This window comes from Aedes albopictus, chromosome 2 (assembly GCF_035046485.1).
Source record: "Aedes albopictus strain Foshan chromosome 2, AalbF5, whole genome shotgun sequence".
NCBI classification, from domain to species: domain Eukaryota; kingdom Metazoa; phylum Arthropoda; class Insecta; order Diptera; family Culicidae; genus Aedes; species Aedes albopictus.
Window position 1 is genome coordinate 259454762 of NC_085137.1, and position 20009 is coordinate 259474770.

General features: G+C 40.0%; 1 protein-coding gene across 1 annotated transcript; it reads left to right on the top strand.

Moving 5' to 3' along the window:
* The first annotated feature begins 521 nt into the window (after positions 1-521).
* On the top strand, positions 522-19250 carry LOC115261865 (dnaJ-like protein 60). The gene is made up of 5 exons (XM_062851619.1): positions 522-681; positions 752-848; positions 918-1099; positions 18717-18869; positions 18930-19250. Exons 1-5 carry the CDS (start codon positions 623-625, stop codon positions 19081-19083), a joined length of 645 nt encoding a protein of 214 aa, XP_062707603.1. The 5' UTR covers positions 522-622; the 3' UTR covers positions 19084-19250.
* Positions 19251-20009: the final 759 nt, after the last annotated feature.

A 20009-nucleotide genomic window follows, 5' to 3' on the forward strand; every position in this document is an offset into this window, starting at 1 on the left:
CAACTTTTTATTATGCCTGATTTGATAATAGTTATTTATGTAACGAGTTGCAAAAAGTTGATTTTTTTCAGCACGAGTCGTACATTTATCCAACGAGGCTTGCCGAGTTGGATAAATACGAAGAGTGCTGAAAAAATCGAGTTTTGCAACGAGTTCCATACAAAATTTTATGCAATGTTTTTTTTTCATAATGCAACCCATTTGAGTTGCATAATGTCCATAATGCAACTCAAATGAGTTGCATTATGAACATTATACAACTATTTTTCATTATGCAACTCATTTCAGTTGCATAATGAACCAGTGCGGAAAAATTGGCCATTATGATACCAAAATAAGTTATATAATATGTAAATTATGATACTGAATTGCATAAATATTATTTATTATCGTACGTTTGTCTATGGATGACTCGATGTTGAAACATTTCACTTGACAGAAGACATCTGTTTTTCAACTTCTGTATGACAACAGTAGGCTGAATAATTGTTGTATATGAACAACATAAACAAACACCCACACATGCTACCCGGAGTCTATCAGAGTCAGCTGAAATTTCATAACAGTACTTCGCGGCTCCCAACATCAACATCTAGTAGAAGAAAATATTCTCATATCAATAATGTTAAGATTATCAAAACATCCTCTGTACACAAAAATTCTTCATAGCACACAGTTAAGGTAGTTTTGGTCACAGTTATGAAATCAATGTGTAACAACCATTAAAATGTTTATATTTTATTTTCATCAGATATGCGCATCACACAAATCACTACGAGGTATTGAAGCTCCAGTCGAATTGTACACCCAAGGAAATCAGAGAAGCATTCATTAGACTTTCAAAAGAAGTATAGTAGACGTGTTTAAATTTCTAAGTCATTGAAACATCCTAGACACATAAAATCGTTCCCTTGTAGTTGCACCCGGATGCCAACGTAAGCAACGCCAATAAGAAAGCCAACGAAAAGTCGTTCGTGCAGCTGTTGGAAGCTTACAAAGTACTGAGCAAACCAGACACTCGATCCAGCTATGATTACGAGTTGGCACTGAAAGCGCGACCGCAACCCCATCCAGGAGGAAGTCATAACATACACAATCAGTAAGTATAGCTTAAACTTTTACATCTTCGTTTCTTGACCGATATGGCCCCGGACTTGACCGAGATTAGGTTTAATCTATATAAATAAAAATGGAATGATGCTTGTATGTTACGATTTGGTTCCATCACGGGTCAACAGATCTTAACAGTTCTTTCACTGTTGCGTTCGCATATGACTCCGATGAGCTCGTGCGGAAACATAGTTTTGGAAATCAACCGGGAAGCCAGCAAAAATGGGAAATTTTGAAATTTATTTTGCGGGGCGTTTCTCAACAGAACTGCATGTAAAAAAACACAATAGGCAACTCACCCATAGACTTAAACATAATCAAAAATTGCCAATAAAGAAGTAGGGGTGGAAGCAGTAATAAACTACAAAAGATCCATAAATAAATCAAGAAGTGAATAAATAAATCAATATTTTCTATAAACAATTCATTTTCGAGCAATAAAAAAGTTGGAATTTCCACGAATAATTCAACAATTCCAATAAATAACACCATTTTTTCACCAATAAAGTTTGAATTTTCCATAAATAAATCTGATTTTCCATAATAAATTAGAAAATTCACAATTGTAAAACATCAAAAAAGAAATATAAAGTTTAGCAATAATGCAAAACTTGAGGGCCCATATAGCCGAGGCGGTAAACGCACGGGTATTCAGCATGACCATGCTGAGGGTGATGGGTTCGATTCCCGGTCGGTCCAGGATCTTTTCGTAAAGGAAATTTCCTTGACTTCCTTGGGCATAGAGTACCTTCATGCCTGCCACACGATATACACATGCAAAATGGTCATCATCAGAGGAAGCTCTCAGTTAATAACTGTGGAAGTGCAAGCTGAGAAGCAGGCTTTGTCCCAATGAGGACGTAACGCCAAGAAGAGAGAGAGAGGGTTCATTTTTTAACTCCATACATTATGTATGGGATGAAAATTTACTTGAAACTTTGAGCTTCATTTACTCGGAAGTAGGTGTTTGTCACTTAAACCCCTTTTCTTCTTACCCTCTCAATTAGCCTTCCAAAACTAGTTCTTTTGTATGGAAATTAGACAATGTTTACTTAAGAGGTTATATCTGTTGAGGTCGAGCACAAAATCAATTTTTATCTTATTATTTCATCTTGAAGTATGGGTTCTTAAGAATGGTGTGTCAAATTTCCATAGAGGTCCAAGCAGTACAAGCAAAGATATAGGGATTTGCGTCTCGCTCCCTTACGGGCGCGTAGTGCAAAATTGAAACTTTAAACGCGATTATCTTGGAATTATGTTTTTTGCCTTTCTCGTACACTAAGTGTACTGGAAAGGCTATATGTTCACTCCAAAAATGACTTTTTGATAGAAGGCCCGGAGGGTCGAGTCACATATACCAATCAACTCAGCTCAACGAGTTGAGGTGATGTCTGTGTGTGTGTATGTGTGTGTGTGTGTGTATGTATGTGTGTATGTGTGTGGTCAAAATAAACTCACATCACTTTTTTTAACTAAACCTCAACCGATTTTAATGACCGATGGTTCATTCGACGCGGAATCTGGTCCCATTGTTTCCTATTGAAAATGGTTCGGATCGGTCCAGCCGTTCCGGAGTTATGGCCATTTAGGTGTTCCGGACCGGTGTCCCAGGAAGAGGCCAGATATGAAAACGCTACAAACCCATCCATGCGGCACATCAAACTACGGCATTTTCGATAACTTGATGAATGGTAAGCAGAAAAATAGTCTGAGACCATATCTGAACCGGTTGTGTTCCGGAACCGGTTACGGGTGTCCCGCCGGAAGTGGCCAAACATAAAAGTGAACTAAACCCAGGCATGCGACATATCAAACCGCGGCTTTTTCGATAACGTGATGAGCAGTAAGCAGGAAAACATGCTCAGACCATATCGGAACCGGTAGTGTTCCGGAACCGGTACCAAATGTCCCGCCGGAGGTGGCCAAGTATAAAAGTTAATCAAACCCATGCATGCGACATATCAAATAGTGGCTTTTTTGAAATCCTGAAGAACAGTTAGCAGGAAAATATTATCAGACCATATCGGAACCGGTTTTGTTCCGGAAACGGTTCCGGGTGTTCCGTCGGAAGTGGCCAAATATAAAATTGATCTAAAACCATGTATGCGACATACCAAACCGCGGCTTTTTCGATAACCTGATGAACAGTAAGCAGGAAAGCATTCTCAGACCATATCAGAACCGGTAGTGTTCCGGAACCGGTTCCAGATGTCCTGCCGGAGGTGGCCAAGTATAAAAGTTAACCAAAACCATGCATGCGACATATCAAATAGTGACTTTTTTGATATCCTGATAAGCAGTAAGCAGGAAAACATTCTCAGACCATATCTGAACCGGTTGTGTTCCGGAATCGGTTCCTGGTGTCCCGTCAAAAGTGGCCAAATACAAAATTGAAATAAAACCATACATGCGACATATCAAACCGCAGCTTTTTTTGATAATCTGATGAACAGTAAGCAGGAAAGCATTCTCAGACTATATCGGAACCAAGATCGGAACCGGTTCCAGGTTCCCGTCAGAGGTGGCCAAGTATAAAAGTTACCCAAACCCATGCATGCGACCTATCAAATAGTGGCTTTTTTTTATATCCTGATGAACAATAAGCAGGAAAATATTCACAGAACATATTTGAATCGGTAGTGATCCGGAATCGGTTTCGGATGTCCCGCCGGAAATAGCCAAATACAAACTCATGCATGCGACACATTATATCGCGGATTTTCAAAAAAAAAAAGCGATTGCAGGTGCCCCGACGGAAGTGGTCAAATGTAGAACGAAACCAAACGCATACACGCTGCACATAAAATAACGGCTTCTTCGATAACGTAAAGAACGGCCAGCAAGAAAATAGTCCCAGGCCACATTTACCGCTAGTGTTCCGGAACCAGTTTCGAGTGCCTCGCCGGAACTGGCGAAATGCACAAATTAACGAAACCCATGCATGCATTACACCAATTTGCGACTTTTTAGAAAAACTGATTAACAATTTGCATGAAACTAGTCTAAGGCCATATCAGGGACAAGCGTTAAGTGGTAAAGTGTGAAATTGAACCAAACCCATGCGTGTGGTACCATAAAACCACGCTAATTCGACAATGGTTGCTGTCAAATAACCTGGGTAAATTTAAAATTCGATGAACTAACTCTATTTTAGTTTTGTTTAGATTGTTGGATTTGTTTTTGAACATAAATTTTACAGATATTGTGGTGGTACGAATTGATAGCTTGTTCATGTTACGATTGCTGGCTTCCGAAGTTCACTGCGGTTGGTCACCAAACGGATCAGGTGTCAGAAAGCACCAAATTTGAACTTCCGAAGAAGCAGCTGCACGAGGAGCCACTGCGGGTGTGAGTAACATCACAATATCGGATAATTCGTATTTACAGTGTATTACACTGTGACATTTGATCATTTTTTAATTCGACAAATGTCGAATGAGCGGGGTACGAATTAAAAAGTGTCGTATTAAAGGGTGATGAATACGCGGGGTTTGACAGTACAGATTTTTTGATAACTTCTTCTTCACTACTTACGTTCGTGTTTTCAACGGTCAATAAAATATAACCTAAAATGTGCAGAAAAAAAAACTTTGTCGAAGACCGCAAAGTGATCTGTGATTGTGTAAAAAGTTATATCTTAGCTTGTCAGTATCGTCTTGATATTGGTCAGCCTCCAGTGTTAGTGAAGGTGCTCAAGCAGTCAACCGAGACTTCTGATATTATTCAGCTCTGCTTATACGTTGAACATAACGTCGGACTATGTACCATCAATAACTTTTAAGTGAATTCAATGATGGCTTTGATAAAACGCTTGCTTATCCTAAAAAATATCAGGATTTAGGAACACTTTGACATACATCGACGAGATCGTGAGAACATATACGACGAGAAAGGCACTATCACCACTAGGTGGATTAATTTGGGTTTTTTTTTTTCAAAAACGTCGATGCGGTGACTACGGTTGCGGGAACAGTTCGCAACCGATTTAAATCAATTGTTTTTTGCCTTTCTCGTACACCAAGGTGTACCGAAAGGCTATACTGCCCATAACTGCATAACAGTCACATTCGACAAAAGTAGGCATTGTCCAAAATGGAGTTTAAAGTTTGCAACATAAGCTAGTATGGAGACGATACGAAATTTCAAAATTTGTCAATAATTCAAAATTCATCCTTGTGCAATAAAATTTTCTACAGCTCTGCTTGTATGCTGGACGAATAGTTGAAAAAATAATTAGACCAAAATATGATTGATTTTACGCTTTGACACCAGTGTGTATTTCCAGTGTGACTGTTATGCGGTTACATTCATAAATTTTAGCCAATGAGACAAAACGACTTGGTATTTGTTTCACATTTTGCAGAACAAACTTAAAAAGTTCATTGGGGTGGATGAAAGTACTGATGATTGGGAGATGATCCCCGGTATTAACTCAATATTGGCAAAAAATGCAAATGTTACAATTATGCAGTTATGGGCAGTATATGTTCACTCCAAAAACGCCAACGACGAATTGAGGTGATGTCTGTGTGTGTGTATGTGTGTGTGTGTGTATGTGTGTATGTGTGTATGTGTTCAAAAAAAACTCACATCACTTTTTGGCAGTAAACCTCAACCGATTTTAATGACCGATGGTTCATTCGACGCGGAATCTGGTCCCATTGTTTCCTATTGAAAATGGTTCAGATCGGTCCAGCCGTTCCGGAGTTATGGCCATTTAGGTGTTCCGGACCGGTACCCCAGGAAGGGACCAGATATGAAAACGCTACAAACCCATCCATGCGGCACATCAAACAACGGCATTTTCGATAAATTGATGAATGGTAAGCAGAAAAATAGTCTCAGACCATATCTGAACCGGTAGTGTCCCGGAACCGGTTCCGGGTGTCTCACCGGAAGTGACCAAACATAAAAGTGAACTAAACCCATGCATGCGACATATCAAACCGCGGCTTTTTCGATAACGTGATGAACAGTAAGCAGGAAAACATTCTCAGCCCATATCGGAACCGGTAGTGTTCCGGAACCGGTTGCAAATGTCCCGCTGGAAGTGGCCAAGTATAAAAGTTAAACAAACCCATGCATGCGACATATCAAAGAGTGGCTTTTTTGATATCCTGATGAACAGTAAGCAGGATAATATTCTCAAACCATATCTGAACCAGTTGTGTCCCGGAACCGCTTCCGGGTGTCCCGTCGGAAGTGGCCAAATATAAAATTGAACTAAAACCATGCATGCGACATATCAAACCGCAACTTTTTCGATAACCTGATGAACAGTAACCAGGAAAGCATTCTCAGACCATATCGGAACCGGTTCCAGATGTTTCGCCGGAGGTGGCAATGTATGAAAGTTAATTTAACACATGCAAGCGACATATCAAATAGTGAATTTTTTGATATCCTGATGAACAGTAAGCAGGAAAATGTTTTCAGAACATATCTGAATCGGTTGTGATCTAGAATCGGTTCCAGGTGTCCCGCCGGAAATGACCAAATATAAAAGTGAACCAAACCCATGCAAGCGACACATCAAATCGCGGATTTTGAGGCATCTTGATTTGGCAAAAACAAAAAAACGTTTCCGGCCATATTGGGGACAACCGGTAGTGTTTCGCAACCGATTACGGTTGCCCCATCGGAAATGGTCAAATGTAAAGGAGAACCAAACCCATAAATTCGACACATTTAATTACTTTTTAGGTAAGCTGATGAACGGTTAACAAGAAAAAAAAATCATAGACCATTGTTACGTGAGAATGGTTTTGCGAACCCCTGAGCCAAACCCGGGAGCATGTGTCGGACTTTGTCTGACTTCGTTTTGTTGTGTTGTCTATCTTCGGTGTTTTGTGCTCTGCTTCGTTTGTGTCAAATGCTTGTTTAAGAATAAACAATGCGAACAAGCAACAGCACGGGTGCAAGAACCAATCTCGTTCCTTGCAAAAACACCGAAGATGTAAGTTAAAAATTAGTTAATGTTAATGTATAGAATGAATCTAATATAAATGAAACAATAAATTTCAGCTTTATAGCATGACGCAATATGAAATGTCGTGTTTTCATCAATATTGCCCTGCTGGAAGATCGGTGCCCTTCGCTGCTGTTCGCAACACTATAAAGATCTTCGACAGATCACCATTGTTATGTTGCCGAAGTTAACCTTATTCAGAAGGACAGGAATGACGGAGATCGATTGCTGCAGAACCTGACAACATCAATCGCAGACACTGGCCAGGTGCTTCCACTGTAGACTGGACAACGCGTAGCTAGTTTCTGCAGACCGTTCTACACGAAAACTTATTTTCACCGTAAGGTCATATGCGGACTAGCATTAAAGCACGTCCCAAAAGTTCAAGTGGCAAAGGTTCCATCTAGTGCTTTAGTGATTCGTTTGTTCAGTGCAGTAAACCCTACATTCTCACATAAGTTCATCTGTTCCTAACGATGAAAAATAGAAAAACTATCGGCTCTTATCAGACTCGAAGTGTTACCGGGGGGAGTGTTACGTGAGAATGGTTTTGCGAACCCCTGAGCCAAACCCGGGAGCATGTGTCGGACTTTGTCTGACTTCGTTTTGTTGTGTTGTCTATCTTCGGTGTTTTGTGCTCTGCTTCGTTTGTGTCAAATGCTTGTTTAAGAATAAACAATGCGAACAAGCAACAGCACGGGTGCAAGAACCAATCTCGTTCCTTGCAAAAACACCGAAGATGTAAGTTAAAAATTAGTTAATGTTAATGTATAGAATGAATCTAATATAAATGAAACAATAAATTTCAGCTTTATAGCATGACGCAATATGAAATGTCGTGTTTTCATCAATATTGCCCTGCTGGAAGATCGGTGCCCTTCGCTGCTGTTCGCAACATACTTTGGAAAACCAATAGTGTGCTGAAACCGGTTTCAGGTGCCCCGACGGAAGTGGTCAAATGTAGAAAAGAGTCAAACGCATACACGCAGCACATTAAATAACGGCTTCTTCGATAACGCGAAGAACGGTCAGCAAGAAAATAGTCTCAGGCCAGTAGTGTTCCGGAACCAGATTCGAGTGCCTCGCCGGAACTGGCGAAATGCACATATGAACGAAACCCATACATGCATTACATCAATTTGCTACCACATCAGGGACAATTGGTTAGTGGTAAAATGTGAACCGAAAGTGGTAAATGTGAAGTTGGACCAAACCCATGCGTGTCGTACCATAAAACCACGGTAATTCGACAATGATTGCCGTCAAATTACCTGGGTAAACTTTTAATTCGATAAACTAACTCTATTTTAGTTTTGTTAAGATTGTATGATTTGTTTTTGAACACAAATCTTACAGATATTGTGGTGGTATGAATTGATAGCTTGTTCATTTCACGATTGTTGGCTTCCGAGGTTCACTGCGGTTGATTACCAAACGGATCAGGTCGGAAAGCACCAAATTAGAACTTTCGGAAATAGCAGCCGCACGATGAGCCGCTGCGGGTATGAGTCACATCACAATATCGTATCATTCGTATTTACAGTGTATTACACTGTGACATTTGATCATTTTTTAATTCAACAAATTTCGAATGAGCGGGGTACAAATTAAAAAGTGTCGTATTAAAGAGTGATGACTACGCGGGGTTTGACAGTACATCAATTGCAGCTTTTTTGATAACTTCTTCTTCTTTATGGCTCGACATTCGCATTGAAACTTGGCCTGCCTCTCTTCTACTTAGTGTTCTTTAGAGCACTTCCACAGTTATTAATTGAAGGGTTTTCTTTACCTGCCATTGCATGAATTTGTCAAGTGCAATGATAAACTATGCCCAGGAAGTCGAGAAAATATTCCCGATCTGAACGGGAATCAAACCCACCGTTTCCGGATTGGCGATTCATAGCCTTAATCACTAGGCCAATTGGAGACCCTTTTTTGATAACACGATGATCGATTCGTAAGAACATAGCCTCAGACCATATTTTAGACAACCGGTAGTGTCCCGAAACTAGTTCTGGGCGTCCCACTGGAAGTGGTCAAAGGTAGAAGTGATCTGTACCCATGCATAAGATAAATCAAATCGTGTTTTTTTAGGTAACCTAATGAACGTTAGCAATGATATTGCCTCAGACTATATATGGGAGACCCGATGGTGCTCCGGAACCTGTACCAGAAAGTAACCAAATGTACCATGCGACACACCACATCACGGCTTTTTTAATAACCTGAGGAACGGTTAACTAGAAAATAGGCTCGTACCACATTAGAGACTACAGGTAGGGTTGCACAACCAGCGTTTGATACTTCGCCGAAACTACGAAAGTAAATAAAATCAATGCAAGCGATTAATATGTGTAAGAGAACAAAATCTTGACATATTAAACCCACATATAAACAGACGTCTCACTATACTCACTACGTTCTGGTTTTCAACAGTCAATAAATATAACCTAGAATGTGCAGAAAAAACTTTATCGAAGACCGCAAAGTGATCTGTGATTGTGTAAAAAGTTATATCTTAGCTTGTTAGTATCGTCTTGATATTGATAAGCTCCCAGTTTTAGTGAAGGTACTCAAGCAGTCAACTGAGAAATCTGATATTATTCAGTTCTGCTTAAACGCTGAACACAACGTCGGATTATGTGCCATCAATAAGTTTTAAGTCAATTCAATGATGGCTTTGATAAAATGCTTGCTTTTCATAAAAAATATCGGGATATATTATCGGGATATATAATATGACGAGAAAGGCACTATCACCTCTAGGTGGATTAATTTGGGTTTTTAGTTTTCGCTATTCATGTGTCGTGTCCTTGAACGATCAACATTAAAAAAATCATCTCAGTGATTCTTTTTCAAACATTTTTGCATGAAAAAAGTGTTTTTTTTTTAATCGTCTCTGTTTGACAATTGAAAACATATTTTTATATTCTGATCGTTCAAGGATATCACAAGGTCCTCTAATAACGGTTTTCTTTTGGGTTTATGCTTCAGTTGAGCCGTGAGACTCAGGGCAAACCTCTTTAAAGAAAACACGTTTGATAGAAAATTTTATAACTTTGGTAATTTGTACTATTTTTTCATGTATTAGTTATTTATGCAACAAGTTGCAAAATGACGATTTTTTTTTCAGCACGAGTCGTACATTTATCCAGCGAGGCTTGCCGATATTCCAAATTTCGACGTATTTTGGTAAAATAATAACACTGTAGTATGTCTGCTATATTAGGATGCAAGATCCAGTGGCACAGGCATAGCCACCGGGGAGTTTCAGGGTCGAAACCAGGGAATTCCGGGTCGGAATTTGATGCGAACAAAAAACGATTTTTTTCCAAATCCATGCGTCGAACCTAACTGTAATGTCACGTGAAAAGAATACCACCGAACTTCTTCTATTCTCTAATTTATTGTTAAATACTTTGTTCACTAGACTATAGTTACAGTATGGTCGATCAGCAAAATCGATCGAGGGAACGCATGGTCTTCTATAGCTGGCATAACAAAATTCATTGTTTTACAATGAAGTGATTGTATGAGGGAGTGTGTGTGTGGTGAAAGTTGTCAAGGTCACAATCCATTATGTGTGTACAATCATTTAGATTTACAAGCTTACTACTACATAAGATAGAATAGGGTTCACACCACTAACTTCGGGTTTGGTGCGCAGTGTAGATCACCAGGTCCGCTAAACACACCACTTCCGAAGTTAGGCTCGACGCATGGATTTGGAGAAAAATCGATTTTTGCTCGCACCAAATTCCTGGTTTCGACTAGATTGATGACCAGGTAGTATAACAAGCAGTATTTAGCATGGCAAAACTTTATGAGAAAACCACGCAATGTGTGATGCACCTTCTTGGTTGAACGAGACCGCTTTTAGTAACGAAACAGAATAAATCATTTCAGTCACTCTTCCAAGACATCGCTAAGACATAACGAAGTTGAAGCTACCACCACAATCACAATTAATACTGACACCATAATGGTGCCTATCATTATGCAACAGAAAACTGTTGCCTAATGTCCCTACATCAGGCAACATTTTTCTAATGTATAATCATATGAAGTAAAACAGGCCGTTATGTCACACTACCTGGTAATATAAGCTAGCCTAATTTGATGGGGAATCGCAAACAGAAATATATGGGTTCGACACATTATCAACTCAACTGTTCACTAATATAAGTTGCAACCATTTCGTCATGCAGCTGTAAATTTATGAACAAACCTGTACTTTCAGCTGTTTTCTGTTTCCTAGTTTACAAAAACAATTGCAATAAGAAATGGTAGCGAAAGGAAGCAGGTATATCACAGAACCGCAAGGTATATCACAGAACATCAAGAAAAGAAGCCTTTACTGCGGGCAAAAGTTTGCAGGAGCTGTGGGACACTAGATGCTGGCACCTAGAACATAACAGATCCTTTGAAACTATTATAATTTCGAGTAGAAACTGTTATAAATATGTAATATATGTGGTATAAACTTTTTAACCGTTTTGACAGGGAGTTTAAACTTAGTCTTGGGAGAAAATTCACTACATTCAAGACAATTATTACGTTTTCCAATTGAAAAAAAAATGCCTTCCCTTATGTTTTGTATGAATATTTTTTCAATCTATTCTGGGGTCTTTAGTAGTTCAATTCACACACCCACAACTATAAACAAATCTATACTGATGGAGACTGGATTTGACTCCTGTCCGGTTCAATATTTTTTCCTAGATTTTCGAAATTTTACTCATGCATCTTTTGTAAAACGTATTTCCATGATTACTCCACAATGTATTTGTTGACAACTTAAGTAACGCTGGAAAGAAAACCATTCAGTTAAGTATTTATAGAACACACCGTTTACGAAAACTTAAATACAAAGCATGTTCCAATTAGGTTACAATATCGTACACGAAAAATAATTTAATGATTTTATTTATGAAGATTGATTCTTTGATTCTCTAAGGTTTTGTTTTGAAAGACAAAAACAAAACGGCGCCAATTTTTTTTCAACGCAGGTCATCGTGGCGCGTTGTACTTCGCCGCCAGCAAAAAGGAGTTTTGAGAACCTGCGGAACAACGCTCGGAGATCACGGTAGGTGTTTTACTACTTATTTTTTGTGCTAATAACTTATTCATCATTTATTTTCAACAGAATAGGTTAAACATTGCCTTGATTAACCCCACAGCCAGAATGCTAGAAGTTCCCTCCCAATACCTCAACACTTCGGCAGGCAGACGGCGGAGCCACTCGCTTGGTCGCAGTCGGAGCGGAGATGCCGGCTAGCTTCGCTACTCCTCGGTGCTCCAACTGGCAAAGGGCGGCGCCATCAGCTGCCAGAATGGAGATCCCAGCTGGCTCCGTTTCTCATCGATACACCGGTAAACGAAGAGTACTACCACCTGCTTTCTTTGCTGCCGAAGCGGATGTTCCGGCTTTCATTGCTACTCCTTGATGATCCGGCTTACAGAAGGTTGCATCACCCATTGTCGGAACGAGAATCCCTGCTGCTCCGCTGCCCTTCGACACTCTGGATAACTCAGGTCCTACCACCAGCTTGTTTCCTGCCGGAGGGGAAATTCTGGTTGGCTTCGTTGCTGCTCGGCGTACCGGCTGGCAAAAGGCGGCGAAACCCGGTGCCTGAACAGCGATTCCGGCTAGCATTCGTACCGTGATTTTGTGTTTATTATGAACGATGTGTCTTTAATATGTGCTGTAGCTATGTTGATTTTATTAAATGGGTAAATAAATTATGTAGGAATCGTAAACAACACTTCATCGTGTGTTTTAGTAAAAATAAGAAAAAAAGTTAAATATTAGGAATTTCAAACAAAATATGCGGTAATAGATTTTATTAGGTTTGATTAGGAAATCCTAATACAAATTATAACAAAAAGCGAATGGCATACATAAGTTCAAACTTATACTTTTTTTTCATAGCATGTTATGTTTCATATAACGCACTCAGATGAGTTTCATTAGAAAAACGAAATGGCAAAAATGTATAACATTTTCTTATATAGGGGAAATTACCTATTCTCGGCCGTTTTGTTCTCTTCGTCTTTGGGGTTTTTTTGAACCCTATTGAACTCAGGGTTGGTCTCAAATCCTTCCCAACTAAGCTGAATTATATGGCCAAGTTTCAGGCAATTTGGCTGACAAAACCCCCCATGACGAAGAGAACAAACCTGCCGATAATACCCATTGTCACCCTATTCCATATGGAAATTTTTTTTCGTGTAGCTAGAATGAATTGTATCCTGCATTGTTAGAACGCTAACAAGTTTGGCCGCTTCACGGAGGTTCCAGCATCCAGAAGGTTCCGAAAGCTGGAAGGATGCGGTGGACAGGGCATATTACTGTTAAATCTAAAAAATAAGACACTTCTGTTTCAGTTCATTCACTACTGTAAAGTTATAGTAATACATGTGAAACAGTATTGAAAAATGAGAAGCTTTTCCTATGATTATTTACTGAGGTGATGAATTTCATTGTGGTGTACCTTGTTGCTTCATTGAGATAAACTCGTTACGAATCATACGAGTATCTTTGCATGGTTGATGAAAATGTACAAAAAAACTTAAGAGATTGTGATCATCTCACATTATAATGGGACTTTGAAGTTGAGCGGTAATTCGTAGAAAAATCAATAAAACATAGTTCCCATTGGGTCACCAATTTTCCTTCAAAATTGTTGTCAACTATCACATATATGGCACCAAATGTTCATGAAAGGACAAATACATGATATAATTGACAGTCGAAATTTGCAGTTTTTTGAAACTTATGGCATTGATACTGACAACAAAACTTTATTGTATTTTTTGTAAAGCATACGTTAATCTTAATTGCGCTTTTCTGCACTCAATTCAAGCGTGAAAAAACACGAAAGCGTACAAATCCACCACCGGAACCTGTCTTTGATACAGAGCCCAGTCCAGCTTGATGTTGACCGGCAGCTCCTTCGCTAGTTCCTGCAGCAGAGAGGGATTTGACAAATGGACAATGGACATCCATACCCATAGACCGCAACTGGCTGCACAAATTCTGCACGACTAGTCCGAAACTGATGAGGCTTTCCAACTTCTCCGTCTTTGGCGCTGGTGTTGCGTGAACTTTGTTCATGAGACACTTCACAATCAATTCCGGTCGTCCGAAAAGGGTTTCCAAAGTCGCCATAACTTGTGGTACAGAAAACGGGTGGGTAAAGATGTCCTCGAACTGCCTCCTTCTCATTTTCCTTCAAGCAGCGTTGAAGTCGCATAAGATTCTCGTCGTCCGTATAACCACACATGCGCGTTGAATTGGTGTAGCTGCTCACGAACAGCGGCCAGTCTAATTCCGGTAGCTCTTTAGGAACAACGTGTCTTGCGGCAATTTGCTGCGGATTCTGTCCACACACCAATGCTGGAGGATTGTTAAGCATTCTTCTCGACACTGACGGCGTGATGATAGGGTTCGGAACACTAGGCACAATCGCGACGAACACGCTAACGCCGCTCAGTACTAAAGTGCACATTCACCAATTCAGCTCCTGTGTCCACAAAATCGTTAAATTCGCAAAAAAAAATTGTACGGCAATCTAGTTAGGTTTACTAATGACCTTGGGAAACAAAAAAAATACCGACATTTCGCATCTAGACGAGTGTACGAGCTGTTTTTGAGAATGTGTAACTGTTACACATTTTTGTGTGGTCTGGAAATTATGCACTTATGAGTAGGGCTTACACATTTTAGTGCTGAGCGGTTTTACTGTGAACGGAATGGAAGCTGCACCACTCGAATGCTGAATCAACAAATTAGGAATGCTTGTCTCGAACTGCCGCGACAAATGCCCACCGCCAGAACCGACCCAGTACAGCGGATTCCGATTGACTGAGTTCGGAACGATATGTTCGCATTGTCCCGATGCTTGGACAGAACGGACATACTGATACGAATAGTGATTGTAGTGGTTGGGGACCCCTGTAATCCCTGCCTCTGAGACGTTAGAGTTCAGTACTGTGTTTTGTGACTCACGTATTGCAACACCCTGAGCTAAGCCTGCAGCCTGATTACCTGCTGAATAACTGATCGGTATGTGTGCCTGTCTAGCTACTCCTGTCCCTACCTGAGACGAATCAAGCAAGTTTAACATACCTGTACTGCCGTCCTATGCATAATTGTCCCATGTTGATATGGAATCCATATCAACATGGGACAATTATGCGTAGAACGGCAGTGTACCCATAGTGTTACTTAGGCTAACTGCTACCACCGGTGCGCTATTGTTGTCCGGACTCGCATGATGTTGCCCAGATGAAGATCGCTTCAGGCTGGCTAGTTGTTGCTGCAGTTTATGCAGTTCTCGTTCTAGATCTGCTCTGGATTTCTCGCTGACGTGTGATGGGGAAATATCTATGGCAAACGCTGCCGGCAGCCCAGCCTGTGGTGGCGGGGGTTCTTCTTCTTCTTCTTTATGGCTCTACGTCCACACTGGGACTTGGCCTGCATCGCTTCAACTTAGTGTTCTTTGAGCACTTCCACAGTTATTAATTGAAGGGCTTTCTTTGCCTGCCGTTGCATGAATTTGTATATTGTGAGGCAAGCACAATGATACTCTATGCCCAGGGAGTCGAGAAAATTTTCCCGACCGGAACGGGAATCGAAGCCGCCATCTCCGGATTGGCGATCCATAGCCTTAACCACTAGGCTAACTGGAGACCCCTGGTGGCGGGGGTAGACATGCTGTTGGATTTATTGGGTTTTGACCGGAACGGGGAACTAGTATACCCTACGATGCGATGTCGTTACACTTGTACGGTCTGGTAAGTAGTTGGAACCGGCGTCGTGCGGGCACCAGTCTAAGTAGCGGCGGTCGGGAGTATACTATCAGCTGAGACTTCGACAGATGTTTTTTTGGGGCCAGCTTCAGTTATTGGCGTGGAATTGATGGGGACTTGTTCCCGCATGTTCCCTCACGATCGTATCCAGGATTTCCCTCTCCTCTTCCAGTCGTAAAAGATCCAGTCTTCTCCTCGTGGGCCCCCGTCCTCACGGATTCCGGGCCTGGAGGAAGTGCGCATGTAATGCAATCAAAGCTCTGTCGTTCACACTACTATTCCCCTTCGCACGAGAGAAGTGAAACCACTTCTCACATAGCTCACACTGTACCATCCACTTATCGGCCACGTCAGGGCGATCACATATAGGGGAAAGCAACCAGCCGCCGAACTTGACCGTCTGTCGGATCCCTTTTTCGATCCTAGCATTTTGACAGGCGATGTCTCACTTGTGAGGTTAGAAACCTTCAAGTCTGTTACGGTGGATACAGCAGCAGGGATTTTCGGACCTCCTTTTAGCACACCCGTTGTTGGGAATATGATTGAAGCTGCGGAAATGTATTTTACTTAATTTTATGATTTTATACATGATTTTCAGCAAGCTTCCGTTTCTAGTCCTTTTTATTACTATTCGTCCTGCCTGCATGTATGTCCGCAACGTTGTATTTTAGAATTCAAACAATAAATTGTTTAGTATATTTCAATGGAGCATTGAAGCCGACTTTTCCGCTACTCACCGCATCAAAACAAAAGCGCCACCGTATATGGACGGTAACACAGTGACAGCAGTCGAGTTACGTCAAACACACAAGGCTACAGTGGCGCTATCTGTTCATTTCATAGCGGCCGTTTTAGTTATTTTAGTGATCCATTCAATGTATTAGGTCTATACTTACAACTCATCAAATAATGTAATTCAACAATCAAACTGTATTTTTACACTGGAGCGATCGCGCTGTTGTACTTTGTACAACACGTTGAAAAAATCTCGCTTTTAGTGCTCAGCTTTAGCGTGGTGCTGACGTGAAAGGCCAACCGCAAGAGATAAAAGGCAATACACAGAGAAAACTTAAGAAAATAGTCTTAGCATACCACGTTCTGATTTCTACTCGTTTTGTGTTTGTAATGGTTTATTTTATTCGCCCACTGCTGCCAAACCCGTAGATCGCAGCAAGGGTCTAAAGGTGTACGGAAGGTGATCTTTTGAACTGACCAGAGCAGTTGTAGTGCGTACATAAGGTATGGTACACATACCCTACCAAGGTATGTCACGTCCGTAAAAGTTCAGTATGCTGAAGAACAAACTGGTGCCACTGAAGGTTGTCGACCTTGCGACAGTTGGTAGATTCAGCATAAAATTTCTCTATAAACTTTCCATTGAACTTATTTTCATCAAAATCTTTGATTACATTTTTGTTTGATAAAACAAACAAAGTTTTCACAAAAATGAGATAAGCAAACCTCTTCCGACGCTTGAAATTTAAATATATATTAGCTTCATATCTTTCAAAACATATTTTGTTAAGCAGTGATTTGTCATTTATATGTGAGACCACAACAAGTTATGTTTAATCAAAAACAAGTACACCCGTTTCTTTTTGGACGGCAGTGTAGAAAATCCATACAAAATGTTTCGCTCAAGTCTTATTTTTGCATGATTTGTTGAGAAATCATATTACTTTTTGGCACAGCACACATTAGCCTGGGACACGCCTATAAGGAAAAATATAAAGAATGAAAAATTCTCGCTCATGTAAACTTTTTGGGATCAATTTTGGTTCCATATCAATTGTACAGAATTTCAGTTCGATCGGATAAACTATATTTTACCACCCGTTGGTTGACGAGATTTTATGATTTTCAAATAACTCTACGTACATATGTACAGATGGGTAAATTATTGGTTAAATTGAGAAATCCACAGCTCAGGTGAGATTTGAACTCACGACCCTTATTCGCTAGACAAGTGCTTTACCAACTAAGCTACCGAGCCAATTAATGATCCGGCATTGTAGTTGTCATAATGTAATTCAAATCTCATCGATCTATGACCATCATGACGTAATTTATGAACGTCGCCTAACTTGTGAATAGTCCATGTTTAAAATATAGGCTTAAATAACACATAAAAGTTAAAAAATAATCACATTTTTTACCGATTTTGGCAATACCTTATATTGGCAGCATATGATTTACCTCGTGTTGCCAAAAATCGGTAAGAAACTGTATCACAAAGATTTGCCACAAAAGCTCAGTTAATTGGGCGGTAGGAAAAAATCATGAAAATGTTGAAAATACTTTGCCATGGCTCAATGAACAAATTGAGATTTGAATTATAAAAACAAATCCACGTACTCCGGTGAGACTTAAACTCACGACTCCCAATTCGCTAGACGAGCGTTTAGCACGAAGCTCAAGACAATTAATAATAATTTCCTCTTCCGCTTTGACATACTATGCACAACAGTTTATGTGTGAGATGTTCATATAATCCCATCCGAAGGTGGTAATATAGTAACATGTTAACCGAATGGCATGTTCGATCAGTTTAGTGTATGTACTAGCTTGTGGGTACATGCAGACAGAAAAACGGATTACCCCAACCCCTAACTAATGCTTCACCTAGCACGATAATTGGAATCAATTTTGGTTCACCAGTTAATCAATATTCGCTACGTTCCCATGGTGGATCTGCCTTATAGTCAATGTGTGTCTTATTTTGCTGCACTTCGTTTGTGATGATAGTTGACAAACGTATGGGAATGAAATTTAGCTGTAGACTATATCATATGTGTATATATAAATCTTCGTTTTCCTTTCACAGGCACTGGTATCCGAATGCATCACACTATCATACACCAGATCCAAATTCTTTCTACGGAATTAAAGGTTTAAAAAAGGTTAGCAATTGGACGATCGTTTGGTATTGTTTGGTGTTTATGGTCTTGGGAATAGTAGTGCAAGCATACGCCATAAGGTAAGACCAACTGTAATGTAGAGAACTACAATGGATAATGATCTTCTCATTATTTGGCAGTAAATCGTTCACATTTAAACGAGAACAATTGGATGAGGACTCACGAAAAAATTCTCTCATGCTTGCTAAAGCCCGTGCAGAGGCACAGAGCAATGGAAACGATGCTCAACTTGAGCGAATGAAGGCCAAATTGAACAAAGAAACAATGTGGTAGCTGAAGTAAACTGGATGTACATACCTCAGCCATACTTAAAGGTGCTGATTGTTGGGATGCCCTACATTTTTTTTACTTTTGATTTAATAGATTCAAACGAACAATTGTCATCGTAGGAAAATTTTGTAAATAATGAACACTGTTATATTAAATTTTGGCCAGATTGAGCTGATTTTTTTCATTAATATATCACAAACCATAAGCATAAAGCGTGCCACAGAAATAGCGTATTGAGTATAAGGGGTTGTATACGAAAAGTTGCAATACAAAAGGCTGAAATTACAACAGGCTGAATGCCTAAGGCCTAAATCATGAAATGCTGAAAATTTCAAAAGACTGAAATAGTTATCGAACGGCATCAGCCCAAAAGCAGTCACCCAACACTCAAGAGCAACTGTGGTAACACTCAAACTATTCCAGTCTGTTTGAAAATTTGCTAGTTAGTCAGCGTGGCGCTCTAATTTGTTTTAGCTCGAGTTTAACGTATTCACACTATCGCCACTTAGTCCATGGTTGGACGAGCTCAGTCTTCCTGATTTCTGAAAGTATCCCCTGAAACACACGAATATGTCCCAGAAACCCCGACAAACCCCTCTGAATCCTCCTAAAACTCTAAAACGCCCCGAAATTTACCTGAAAACCTCTTTAAACGCTCTTCATGGCCTGGAAGCGCACTTAAAACCTTTTTTTTTGAACCTTAAGGCCCCAATATTGATGAAATTTGTAGTTTCAAATATAAAAATGTGTACTTTTAGAATTTGTAATAAGAAAACATTCCTTTTTTTGAGGAAAATTTGCAATGCTGTATGTCTCTCAAAACTGATATATGGCGTGGAACTTTTCAGAGTTGAACTCACTAGCACCCTACAACCCGTGTTCAACCAATTGTTGAGAATTTCGTCAGGGACTATCAAATCATTTCTTAC